Below are 12,915 nucleotides of genomic sequence, written 5' to 3'. Positions count from 1 at the left end.
CTGCTGCACCCTCAGGCTGATGAGAAAATGTTTAATTTCAGTAAATGTAGCACTCCCGCTCCCTTTCTCTCTTTCATTTTCCCTCTTTGGTTATTTGTGGGCCTTTCTGGTGTGTTTGTGAGTTTTCGGGAGAGTGGCGTTGATTTGCTTTTTTCATGTTTACAGTGAGCTCAGAGTGCACGTTCAGCATCACAAACAAAAGGCAGCATCTGCATTTGCAAACATAAAAGAATAAATCGACAAAATGAACTCGGTGTTGTCCCGTTAAGTGATGCTGCAAGAGTTCTGCAACTTTACAACCTGGTTGGGCGTCTTTTTTAAGTGCTGTTTCATCCACTGGCAATCACAGAGGAGACAAATGGGCCACAACCCCCCCCCACCCACCCACCCACCCACCCTTTTGATCCGGACGAGTATCCTTTTCATCAGCCTGGCGGTCTTTCAGACGGGCGACATGTGACAGTTGCTGTGACTGACGCAGCCCGGTGCGACTCGTCTGGTTAACGAGGCTAATTATGGGAGACGGCAGCCGGATGACGGCGATGATTAGGGATTTAAGAGCTGCGGCGTGGCACACTTGGAGCGCGAAGGGTTGGCGAGAGCTCGGGGGTGTCTGGCACCTGATGCTGAGCATCTGTGTGTGCACAGCTGATAAATGATGAATTGAACACATGCCCGCATGTACACCCACCGGTCTCACTTCATGCCTACTTAGCCCTGCCTCATTTTAATTTGAACTTCTGCCAGCGATCACACACACACACACACAAACACACAAATGCTACTTAAACCCAGAGCGCTAATTGAATAAATAACACTTATCTGTTAACAAGCGGGCTAATTAGTTATGCTAATCAGCCTTGATAACCAAATTAACCTTTGTTAGTGTGGATTTATAGGCCCTGGAGCATATCAGACACTTAAGAAAACACATTTGCCTAATTAGGTTTCATTGACGTAGACGAGCGTTGGGATTTTTGTGCCTGCATTGTTCTGCTTCTCAATGAAAGCTATTAAGCTTTTTCCAAGATAATAAGTGTCGTTTTATTCATGTAAACAGTATTTTTTTACCAGCAGATATAAGCTTATATGCACTTATACCTCTCCCCTCCCGTCCGTCTGTCTCCCATTAGACACCACACGGGCATGTATATTTTCTATGGCTATTATGGCAGATTAAATAGTGTGTGTTTATTCAGGGAATGTCTGCCTGTTCCATTAGTTTATGTCCTTGGAAATACAATTTGGCCTCAAGTTCCTTCCATTTATTTGAAACCTTCAGTCAGCTTTCCTGTCCTAATAGCAAGTCACGTTTCCTCTTGTTTTTGCTCCCCGCTCATTATCCGCAGACGGCGTTTAGAAAGGAGCAGGAGAGAGGTTTGGAGGTGGAGAAAACAGGCAAAAACCCGACCTGAACCAAGAAAGACAAAGACAGATGGAGTGAATGAACGTGGAGAAGGGAGAGAATGGCACTCTCCTTTGAACCTGACCCCTTCTTGTGGTTTTAATGAACGGTGAGGCGAGAGCAGGGACGGGAGACAAACCAGACAAGAGTGTCTTTGTTGCAGCCTTGCAAATGAGAAGAAACAGTGACAGATTTACGTCTCGCAGGAAGGCCCTCAGATCTGCGACGTCACCCCCCCACACCAAATGTTCTGGCTCTTAATTAATAGCCCAGGTTTCCTCACGTGCACGAATATGTTTGTATTTATTCATAGATACATGCTCATCTGTTTTGTCCGCCGCAGCATGTGACCACATGCACATATGAATTTCATAAAGGGCAATAAACAAGCTGGGTGTCTTTATTTATGATGCGCAGGCATGCAGAGTATCATGCAGAGTTTGTACAAGAGAATTACTTTTGAAAGAGCGGCACTCATGGGCTCCTCTGGTGTGGTCTGCCTGGCTGATAGGGGACAGCTTCAATTAAAACAAAGATGATAAAAGCTACAGTGCGTGTTCGGAGCTGAGGGTCTTTGAAGACGCTTCCTCATCTTAAGGCTTCTTTGTCAGCTACATAATATCTATCTGTTGTCTATTTTTACTTCTCCCTCTTGGTATTTTGAGAGTGTGATTTGAAGGCTGGAATCTGAGGTGAATTGTATTTTTTCTTTAATGCCTGACAATTTATGCCATGGTGCATTTACTAGCATGCTAATGTCACAAGCTTGACTCCAAAATCTGCAGAACCATTCTTGTATGGGGGAAGCTAATATTAGCTCATGCTTACGTCTGCTGAGTCATCTCCTCTGTGTCCTTGGCTTATTAGCTGATTTAAGACTGATTAGATCAGTCTTAACACGAGCATGTACTGTCACACGCACTGTCACACGCACCAAATTTGAATATTAAAATGGAACTGCCTGACCAGTGTAAACTAGATTAATTCGATATTAGCTGCATAGAGGTGTAGCTAAAACTGATGACGGTGCATATTTTTTAATGCACATTGCGGCATTTAAAGCCATTTATGACATTAGCCAAAGCTCATGTTATGCAAACACATTCAGCGAGTCAAAGGCACTTACGCTGAGATTACCTGATCCTTTTTCTCAGTTGCCTTCATTTGACTTCATCGGATCATCAACACGGGTATTGATTTCGCATTTGATGGAGTTTTAGTGAGCCACATTGTGTATACAGCATCTATAATAACACACCGTGTAAGTGCATTGTATGTTTTTCTCCAAAATCTGAAAATAATCCCCCAAACCTTTAACTATCCATCTCAGAACATCATTGTAAAATAAATCAATAACTTGAAGGAATTGTCCTTTTCAGGTGTGCTGGGAATCTGACCTAGAATCCCTCCACCACCGCCTCTCTCTCCTCATCCTTGCTGTTGTGGTGCTGTTGTCGTCAAAGCGAAGGCGCCACGGAACCCCTAAATCTGTAGTTCAGCTTGACTGTGAGCTATGTGATCAGTATAGATCGCTGCATCTCACTTCCAGGTAGTAGTCCTGGTAAACAAAAGCGAGTTGTTTTGCTGTCTGTTAGAGTCTGAAAGCAGAGCGTCATTTTCACTTAGCGCTCCTCTCGCTTGACGGACCCGGTACGGGTGGGTTCTTCCACCTCTCTTCATGTGCCTGTGTGACAGACTCCTCTCAAGATGTTAATTCCTCTCCCCTCTGTTGTTGTCATGCTTACACCAGCAGCGTCTGTGCCGGGGAGAAGAAGACATATTGGTGTTAATGAAAAGCCCTCCTAAACTCTCCTCCCCACATGAATGTTTAAACATGCTTGTCATAACATTCATCCGCTCACACATGACAGCTAGCATCTGCAGCTGCCTTGCTCGCCCTCAATATTTTATCATGCCATCTCCCATATCCCCACTCCGGCACAATGGCTGTGTGTTAGCAAACTGAATTATAATGACTCAAAACAGGCTGTGTTCAGACTCTCGCCAGCGCAGGCCATACATAATGGATTCCGCAACACCGCGGGTCTCATAATGGCACAATTAGTCTAGTCTTAACTACACAAGGAAGTGGAAAGGGCCAAAAAACGAGGGAAATATAGCCATATAAAGAGGGGATAATAGCGGGGGATGATTACGGACAGGAAAAGAACAAACGGAGAGAAATCCTTGCGCCCGTATACAGCGTGCTGTTCAGATGCCCGAGAGCACGGCTGGTCAGCAGTTGTGACCTTGGCGGTTTTGACAGCAGAGACTCACCATGGTAACGGCCGGTGCACAACCCGCAGAACAGCACTACCCGCTGCACCCCAGCATCCCTCCTCACCCGAACACACCCCCTCACTGACAACTTGATTGGACGCACGATTGAAATGTCACCTCGTGCACCTGCTGTATGTGAAATGAAATGAAACGTGCAGTACTGGGTTGGACAAACAATCAGAAATTAGCTCTCTAAGAGGACGGAGTCGAAGATGAGCCTTATATTTCTGTGTCTTCCTTTAAGATGGCGGGAAAAGGTGGGGTCACCACAGTGATGCTGGAGCATCAAAGCAAGAGACTTGTCGTAGCCGCAGAATCCGGAATCTAATGAATATTAATGTGGAAGCAATTACCTCAGGGAAATGTTGTCTGGAGGTTAGCGGTGTTAACACGTGTGTCTCACCTTTAGCCAAGTAGCATCTGTGGACTGATGCATTTACTTTCCTCCTAACAAACCCATAACTAAATCAGGTGAAAGTGAACAGTCCAGCACACCTTTTTCCTGAAAGTACTCTTTATGTCTTTATGTTAAAGAAGTCGATCGGTAAAATGTGCTGCTGGATGTCGACTAAGGACTTTTAAACACATTTGAAGCCACTAAACACAAAAGCACACTTTAAAAATCACATACGAGAACATTTTCATATTAGTCGTCATCGTGGGCCAAAAATTGAGTAAGGCTCCCATTTTTCAACGCTGCAGCAGTTTTGAAGCGCTTTGTACTGGCGTATTGTCTAGTTGTAAACACACACACACACACACACACACACACACACACACACGTGCCCACTGATGGTCCCTCGCTGCTGCTTATCTGCATAAGTGACTGTGGCGCGCTCAAAGCCTCTCGCTCCCTAAAATCCTTCTAAATCAGTGTTAAAGCCCTGATAATAGACCTCACTGACCAATTGATTGGCCTTCTTATGTTTACAGCTCACTTTAATTGCCTCAAAAAGTACCATTTGTCAGCCACGTGTGTCCATGCGTGCATGCAAGCGTGCCTGTCCATCGACAAAAAGGCCCATTGATTTATCAGCATCAGGATTTGTCCCGTTCACCGTACATAAAACCCCCTGCATACGTGCAGCTCAAAATGGGAAATGGCCCCATTGATTCCCTTAAGTTGGAGCCCAAATGCTAAAGATTTTTGGATAAGCTTTCTCATTATTTAAGCTGAAATCAATAAGGGAGAGCATGGGTCTAATGAATGAACGGGCCACAGATCAGATGGGGTGTGCTCATCCCTGGCCTGTCCTGGTCGATCCGCACCAGCGTGCGCGAGCTCGTGCACATTTTTTTGTGGATGAGAAAGCCCGAAACTGACAGAACAAATTCAGTTCCTTGGCATCTTAAAAGATAATCAGGAGGTTATTATTATTATTATTATTATTATTATTATTATTATTATTAGTATTAGTATTAGTATTAGTATTAGTATTATTTTACACATGTTTATTGTGGTTATTGAAAACCAACTAAAATAAACAAAACAAAAAATAATAATTGCAGTGAAAATGCATCATGTGGTTTCATCTGTCTTCATGTGGTCCAGTTTTCCTAGGGGGCATCTGGGCCGTTTCACCTTATCTTCTTGCTTCAGACCCAAGACACATAGCGACATAGAACTGGAAGTGAACATGGTGGTGGTCCATAAATGAAGGATGCTTTCAAACCAAATAGTGGGGGCTCACTGCTTTTTCAAACAAGGGCAAACCCACAAGTAAAAGGTGATTTTTTCCAGAACCACTTTCAAAGCGTACAAAACTCGCCACAGTCGCCACTCGCGACTGCCTTTGAACGCTTCTCGAAACAGCCAACACCTAGAAGTTAAATATAAATCTGCTTGAGAAGGTGATCGGCAAGTGTCGGCCAGCCAAGTCAACACACATTACACACGTGTCCTTAACGATCACAACTTTCTGACTGACTTTCAAGGTTTTTTTCTCCATTTCCCCCAGTTTCTCGTCACATTTTGGCGGTGGGTGCCGAGAATGGTTTTCCTGTTTCCTGTTGTGGTTCAGCTATTTACAGGTGCTTTTGCAAACTTGAGCCCAAACTTTAGTAATCATGGCAACAAAGACGGATGTCACAACAGTGACTAAATGGCCCCATTTCCAGCTGGTAAACTCCCTCCCCATCCCAGCGTCTCTCCCCTAAGGTGTCCCGCCTTTTCCAGCTCATAAATATTGAAGGTGAGAGCTGATGAGATTCACAGGCAGTAAAGGAATCAAAATCTATTGTTGCGTGTCCTTTTCCCGTGTAAAGTTTGGATTAAATGTCACACATTAGCATGTGAACTTTTAAATGAGCTTGTTTGCTCTCCGTGGCATGGGCCATGTAAATACACCAGCTTGAGTACGGAATAGGGGATCGCGTTGCCTAGGAGGTGGGCATTTACACGAATTAGGGGAGGCTAGGACATGTTTGAGTGTCGCACTGACAATTAGGGCCACAGTGAGGGACTTGGAGGTCCTCCAAACGGCTCTATTGACCGGCCGATGCCTCACACCTGATGTGTCTGATGGGAAACGCACCCTCAGAGGGAGATGATTGACAGTTGCCCCCAGAATCACATATGCTGTAAGAATGTAGCACAAGCTCAGAAAAGTTGGAAACTACAATTCTCTGAAATCTTTCTTTTGCTCTGTACCAATAGTTTGTATTCTTTTGAGTTTAAAAGCAAAGTGTTGTAATACGCACATGTTCATGCAGCAGCTGTGCTGGGTTCTCTATTTTTTCTTTCACAGACTCTGAATCTCTTTGTTTTAAAAGGTAAGGGTGCTTTATCGACGTAATTTCCTCTCAGCGAAGGGCCTCGTGTCTGTAAAACACATTAAAATCTTAATGCAATCTTTGCAAACCCAGGAGCAACGTTATTGTTCTATTATACTCACTGAACAACAGCATCCCGTCCTGTTTATCAATCCAATATCTCATAATGTGCTCTCTGCTGCCCGGTCATTTTGAATATAAAAAGATCTCACAGTCTTATTGTGTCATATTTCCTATATTTAGTTTTAATCTCTTGTTCTGACATGAATCTGACACACCCAATATGATATTTGATTACCTTTTTTTTTTTTTTTGAGTTTTTTCGCAGTCTCCAGGTGATATTGGATACATGTGCAGAGCTGGTATTATGTTGGCTATTTCATCTGGGTATAAAAATGATTTAGTGTGTGCTCTGCGCATGGTGTCATTGACTAGCTTTAATTTCACTGTGAGGGTGGGTTTTATTACTGTGCTGCTCTCTGAGTGTGTGTTTGTGGGAAAGGCGGGAGGGGGGGATTAATGTTTCTGTGCGTGAACTCCATTTTCATTTTTTTTTTAGCTGTAGCATTTGACACCTGTGCATATTACCCAGCGTCCTTAGCAAGTACCTGTATGGCAAATCACACACACGGACTGAGCCGGGCCAGGATGGGCCGGGCCGGGCCAGGACGGTGGTCCGGGTGCTGAGGAGCTGAGGGGCTCTGCTTTGCCGTGACAAACCATACTTGTGATCAAATGCTACAGAGCCATAATCATGTTTGTGCCACTGAATTCTTTAACCTTTCCCTGACCCGACGGAATGCCAGCCACCCAATCACAGAGCCTAATTGAATCAGCCTGCACGATACCCCACCCGCCCCCGCACACCCTCTTTTTCAAACTGATGAAAAAAACAATGAAATTGGGGGTGAAAAATGAATACAGGAGGGAGAGGTAAAAGGAGGGAGGTAAAGCCGGAGACGATGGCCAGGCAGAGCGCTTTTTAAAAAAATGCACAGACGTGATCACACGAGACGGTCGCACCATTTCCAATCCCGTCAGCAGAACAAGAACAAGGGGGCAGGTTTCGGGAGGGGGGTCATCTCTCTCACAGCCCAGTCAGAGGACATCTCTTAAAGATAATCTCTTTTCTTTTTGTGCAATTTTCCTTTAAGCGGCTTAGTGTTTACCTCCAGGATTAATATTTTCTCTGTTATTAATATTGCTCTGTAATGAGGAAGGTAGCGGATGCTGTGTGGCCGCCAGGCAGCTCCGACCATGTTCAACAAAATAAAAACAGAAGCAAGAAGGAAGTTTTAAAAGGCGGACAGAGGCTGCAGGGAAGGGGTGGAATTGCAATTGAGGCGTACTTGGCTTTGTGTAGAGGGGTGTGTGTGCACCGCTGTGCACGGGACCCTCCAAACATGCAAGTGTTTGTTCCCTGTGTTGATGTGCTGGCGTGATGGTGCCTTCTGATTGATAAGGTGTCTGCGCTGGCTGCAGATTGCTCTTGCTGATTGCTTCTGAGAGCTCCAGCTGATTTATAATCAGAGTGGGATGAAGGATTGAACCATGGATTGCTTATCTGTTTAGCACCCTCACAACATAAACTGGCAAATTACCATGATGAACACACACACGCACGCGCAAAAAAAGCAATAATCTGGACCTTATTAAACACGGGCACACAGTCATATAATTGTAATTTTGCACACACGTTTATGCTCTGCACCGAACATAAACAGGATTATTTATCAGCACAGTCACATGTTCTTGATTAGCCAAAAGTGCAATCAGTCTCATTTGTTTCAAGTCGTATTTGGTTGTGTGCAAGTCGCAGTTAGCTATTAGAATTTTCTTCAAGGAAGTCTTCAAGCTGCTTATTTTCCATTCTATTTTAAATCCTTATGGATACACAGTATTTTTTTTTTTGTGTTTGGTGTATAGTTTGTTTTTTGTATCATATTTATATATGATTTCCAAAACAGGAGCTATGTTTAATTGGGGTAAAGCACAGGTGTAACATGTCAGAATAAATCCACCAGCGTAAAAACCATCAGCTTTAGATTCTGACAGCTTTAGTATTAGTATGCCCTCTCTCTTTCTCCCTCCTCCCTCTCTCTCCATCTCTCTCTCTACCTCCTCCTCCCACCACCCCGTTCCTACTGTTTTTTTTCCTCACCCCTTCCCAGTATTATCTACCTCAACCACGGCTGTGGAATGCACAGTGACAAAACCATGAAAAAACTCAACAGTACAGTAAAGGAACATGTTTTTTACACACACACACACACACACACACACACACACACACACACACACACACACACACACACACACACACACACACTAAACATCTTTATGAAGTCTAACCCTAACATAATAAATTACCTAGCTCCTTATCCTCACCTTGTTACTCAACCATAACCTAAACTCAAATCTATCCTCCACCATAAAACCATTTCTTAACCTTCCAATTGCTCTTTGAAGTTGTGAGGAGCAGCAAAATACCCCCCCCCCCCCCTTCCTTGCAAAAATGCCCTCACTTTGTTAGTAGAATGCGGATATTAACTGACTTACTGAATATGGAGCAAATTCAAGTGCACATACATACACGTGCACTGATGAATGGCAGCAATTAGATGGGGAACCCAAGCATGTGAGGACAGAGGAGAGCTGAGGGGCTGCAACCGCCACATGAAATGTGTGTGTGTGATTTTTTTTTTTTTTGCCTGCATTTGGGAGTTTTTTTTATCACTCTGACACACAGCCTGCCTACATATCTGCAGTGCTGCTCATGTTGTCAAACCGCAGCTGTGACGCGACAGTGCAAGCAATCAGGTCTCAAATACAGACACCACTGGACTGCATCATTATCACTTTGCAAAAATGAATTGATAATGAGACCACAGCAGGAAAAGAAACACTTTGGCATTTTTGGCAACAGAAACAACAAAACCAATAAGTATGATTACAGAATAAAAGAAAGAAATCCATTGGCTCTCATTGCTCAAGTTTCCTTTTCATTCACGCACTTCTTTGCCAAAGAAAAAAATCTTCTTAAAATCAATAACATCTCTGTGTACCTCAATCCAGCTAAACAAATCTCCATCCTCATCTCGGTTTCTGAATCTTTCCCAGAACTTCCCGGCTTTTATTTGACATTTTAATGACTTTTATACTCGTGTCTCTTCCCACATAATGCACAGGTAATATGGGCTTGTCTCTTAATCATTTTCATGCAGGAAGCCTTTCTTTCATCTCTGGTTTCATATTGTCTCCAAACTTGTGCAAGCGCTAGATGAGACGGCGGCGGCAAATTTGATATTCGCTCGTCACTATTCATTATATACAGTAGTCAACTAATAAAACACAGTCGAGTCAGATTTGGTTCTATAAAAAGACATGAGAAACATTATAAGCGCACTGATAACAAACATCTCCAAACCAGCTGTTGTTGACAAGAGAGGTGGCTCATTTTCAGGCTTTAAAGATGGGAAGGATCCGCATTTCCAGGAACACTTCAGGTGTCAGTTTTTGTTTTCATCTGTTTGTACAGTTGTTATGTGTGACTACAGACTCATGCAGGGTTTTTGCCAACTTTTTGCTCTTCAGACTTATTCCCTTCCCAGTGGGTGTGTGCATATTTCCTGAGCAGGTGTGTGTGTGTGTTCAGATTAGTATTTATGACCGGTAACGGTGTGTGTAAGACACAGCCGCTGATGAATTCTGCCACTTCTGTCTAGTTACACCACAAATCACCCCATATTATAACCCCTTCAGATGCAAATGGTGGGCCTTTCTGTGCATGCACACACGTGCATGTGTGAGAGACCAGAAGAAAAAGAAAATGCCTGAATGCTGCTGTTATTTACATATATACTATGTGCACTCTGCTCTGCCCATGTGTGTGTATATTATGAATGAGTGAGCGCACGTGGGCGTGTGTGAGCAGGGTAGCCCAGTATCGCTTGTGAGCTCATTTCTCTCAGAAATCAAAGTTAAATGGGTCATCTATCACAAGGATATGTGACTGGGACACTTCTCTCTAGTGTGTGTGCGTGTGCACGTGTGTGTTAGTATTCTCAAAGCCATTCTCAAGGTGTGTGGTGCAAGGGCGGCAGCTGTGTGCGTGCACGCGCGTGTGTGCGGTGGTCACTTGTCTTTGCCTGTGCCATGATTAATGGTTTACATTGGGCTGTTCAGCCATGCATGTTTCTCGGTTTATCGTTTTATGCTGTCTCCAATTAAAGCTCCATAACGTGAGTGATGGCTTCACGCCATTGTCCATCAATAGAGGCCATCAGCGACCTCATGCATCCAGGATATGGAAGCCACACACTAACTAATATCCTCTTGTGCCACACAGCCTATGGCCAGGCCGTGTGTGCATATGCAGATTTCTGTGCATGTGTCAGCGCACTTGATGCGGAAAATATAGATTTTTGAGTGATCAAACATCACTATGTTTGTGTGAAATACACTCTGTGCACATGTGCTGCACACTGTCATTTCACAGACTATTATTTCCTCAGATAACTGTAATGATATTAGGCTGATGTGTAGATTAAACTGTCCACAAACAGCAGCTGGCTGATGTGGAAGGCGTATTTCCATATATTGCATATTTTCATCAATCCCTGTGTCTTTGTTTGTTTAGTTTGTTTGTTTGTGTTATTGCCCTAATGTTTTCCAAATGTTAGCATGTTTTCATTAGCACGTTTAGCATTAAACTGGTGGTCTATGCTCTGTTTCATAAATGCTTAATCACACAGACAAAACCCTCCAGAGTTCTACATCGTGAAGCTCAAAAGCATTAAGCATAGGTTTGCCGCTCAAGTTGTGGGAACGAGCGTGTAGAAGTGTAATAATGGGACAATTCCCTACAAACATGCACATATTTGTAACATGTGATGGCAATGATTGCACCATGCATAATGTCCAGCTGGACACAGGCTGTAAATGGAAAAAAGATAATAATAACTCAGCCATCCTGTAGGCTGCCAGACTGTGTCTCTGTCTTAGCTATTTGACACCTGCAGAAAAAAATGAACTGTGGTTATCAGCAAATTAAAAAAGGGGGTTGGGGGTGATTTAATATTCAACAGTGCCTGGAGGGGCTGGGGGAAGGGTAAAACAGCAAACCTATGGATGAGGGAGGGGGGGGTGAGGAATGAAGAAGGAAATTAATCAGTGATATCATCTCTGTGGGAGTTTAGCAAAGCACCGACCTCAGCGTTTACTGGTTTTGATGGATCTTCGGGTGTCATGACAGACCAAATTCACCAAAAAATCACTGATCAGCCGATCAAGATCGTCACCTTCATTTTAGATTTTGTTTTTATTCATGCATGTTTGCACATTAAACTCCCCTCTGCTGTTAGCAGTTTTAGCCTTCTTCCATACATAACAGCACAGGCGTAATCACCAAATTTGACATTAAATTCATTTTGGATGCAGATAAACGTGTCGTGTGTTCCAGGCGGCAGCTGAAATGATGTCTCTGTGGAAGAACCTCAGCGTGTTGTTTGATAAAAGGATGGAAGAAAAGGAGATGATGATCAACCAACAAGCTGAAGAGCTGAATGCAATAAGACTAAAGGTGAGTGGCTTAAAGGATTTCTGCATTATGCATATAAAAACTCTCCACATAGTTTATACATAACCAGTTAAACCAATTAAAATCCAGCTGCTTCAAGTATATTGGCTGAATTTCTTTATTTGTATCAGTAAACTGTAAAATTGTATCACGTTTCCACCCACTCGTTTTGTCCTCTATTCAGTACAGATTACCAAAGTCACCATGGTGTGTGAACTTCTATGATTCAAAGCAGCATTGAAACACGACCCCTGAATGACACACAAACACTGGATCTGCATATTATTGTGCTTTTGATTGAATGCCAAGGTTTCACTGAGACAAACATCAGAGTCAAATGAAGCGAGCACCTGTAGCGTGTGTCTGTGTGTGCGTGTGTGTGCACGTGCGCGCGCTTAGCGAGACAGAAAAGCAACTGTGAAATCTGCACCTGTTAAATTCAATTAGTCCTCTTAATGTATTCATGCCAGCTGCCAAAAAAGAGGCAGCCGTTAACGAGCTTGTTAGATCAATTAGCTAATTAATTATCTGTAAAGCGGTGGTTTCTCAAAGAGCCACGTCTTCATTATCTGACGTCTGCCGCCTGTTGGATCGCTGGAATGAAAGCAGATGATAGACACTTATGTTTGTGTGTGATCTTTGGGATTATGCCGTGTTTATATGGGAGGGTGCAGAAAGATGAATGACTATATTGTAACATGTGATGCCAATGATTGCACCATGCATAATGTCCAGCTGGACACACAGGGTGTGTGTGTGTGTGTGTGAAGTATATACTATGTACAGTATATATATATATTCTATACACTGTGGCAATGGCTTGCCAATATCTGTGCATATTGCAGTGAAAGGTTATGTGGGGGCCATCACTCCCATAGGT

General features: G+C 43.4%; 1 protein-coding gene across 1 annotated transcript in view; it reads left to right on the top strand.

Annotated features, from left to right (window-relative positions):
* Nucleotides 1-12,915, top strand: part of LOC105416987 (trichohyalin-like) — a 75,760-nt gene that overhangs the window by 18,254 nt on the left and 44,591 nt on the right. Inside the window, exon 4 of the mRNA XM_011607835.2 lies at nt 11,919-12,038. Coding sequence (XP_011606137.2) covers nt 11,919-12,038 — 120 coding nt within the window. The remainder of the gene's footprint in view (nt 1-11,918; nt 12,039-12,915) is intronic.

Source organism: Takifugu rubripes, chromosome 10 (assembly GCF_901000725.2).
Source record: "Takifugu rubripes chromosome 10, fTakRub1.2, whole genome shotgun sequence".
Classification (NCBI taxonomy): Eukaryota; Metazoa; Chordata; class Actinopteri; order Tetraodontiformes; family Tetraodontidae; genus Takifugu; species Takifugu rubripes.
This window is presented reverse-complemented; position numbering and strand designations above follow the sequence as displayed.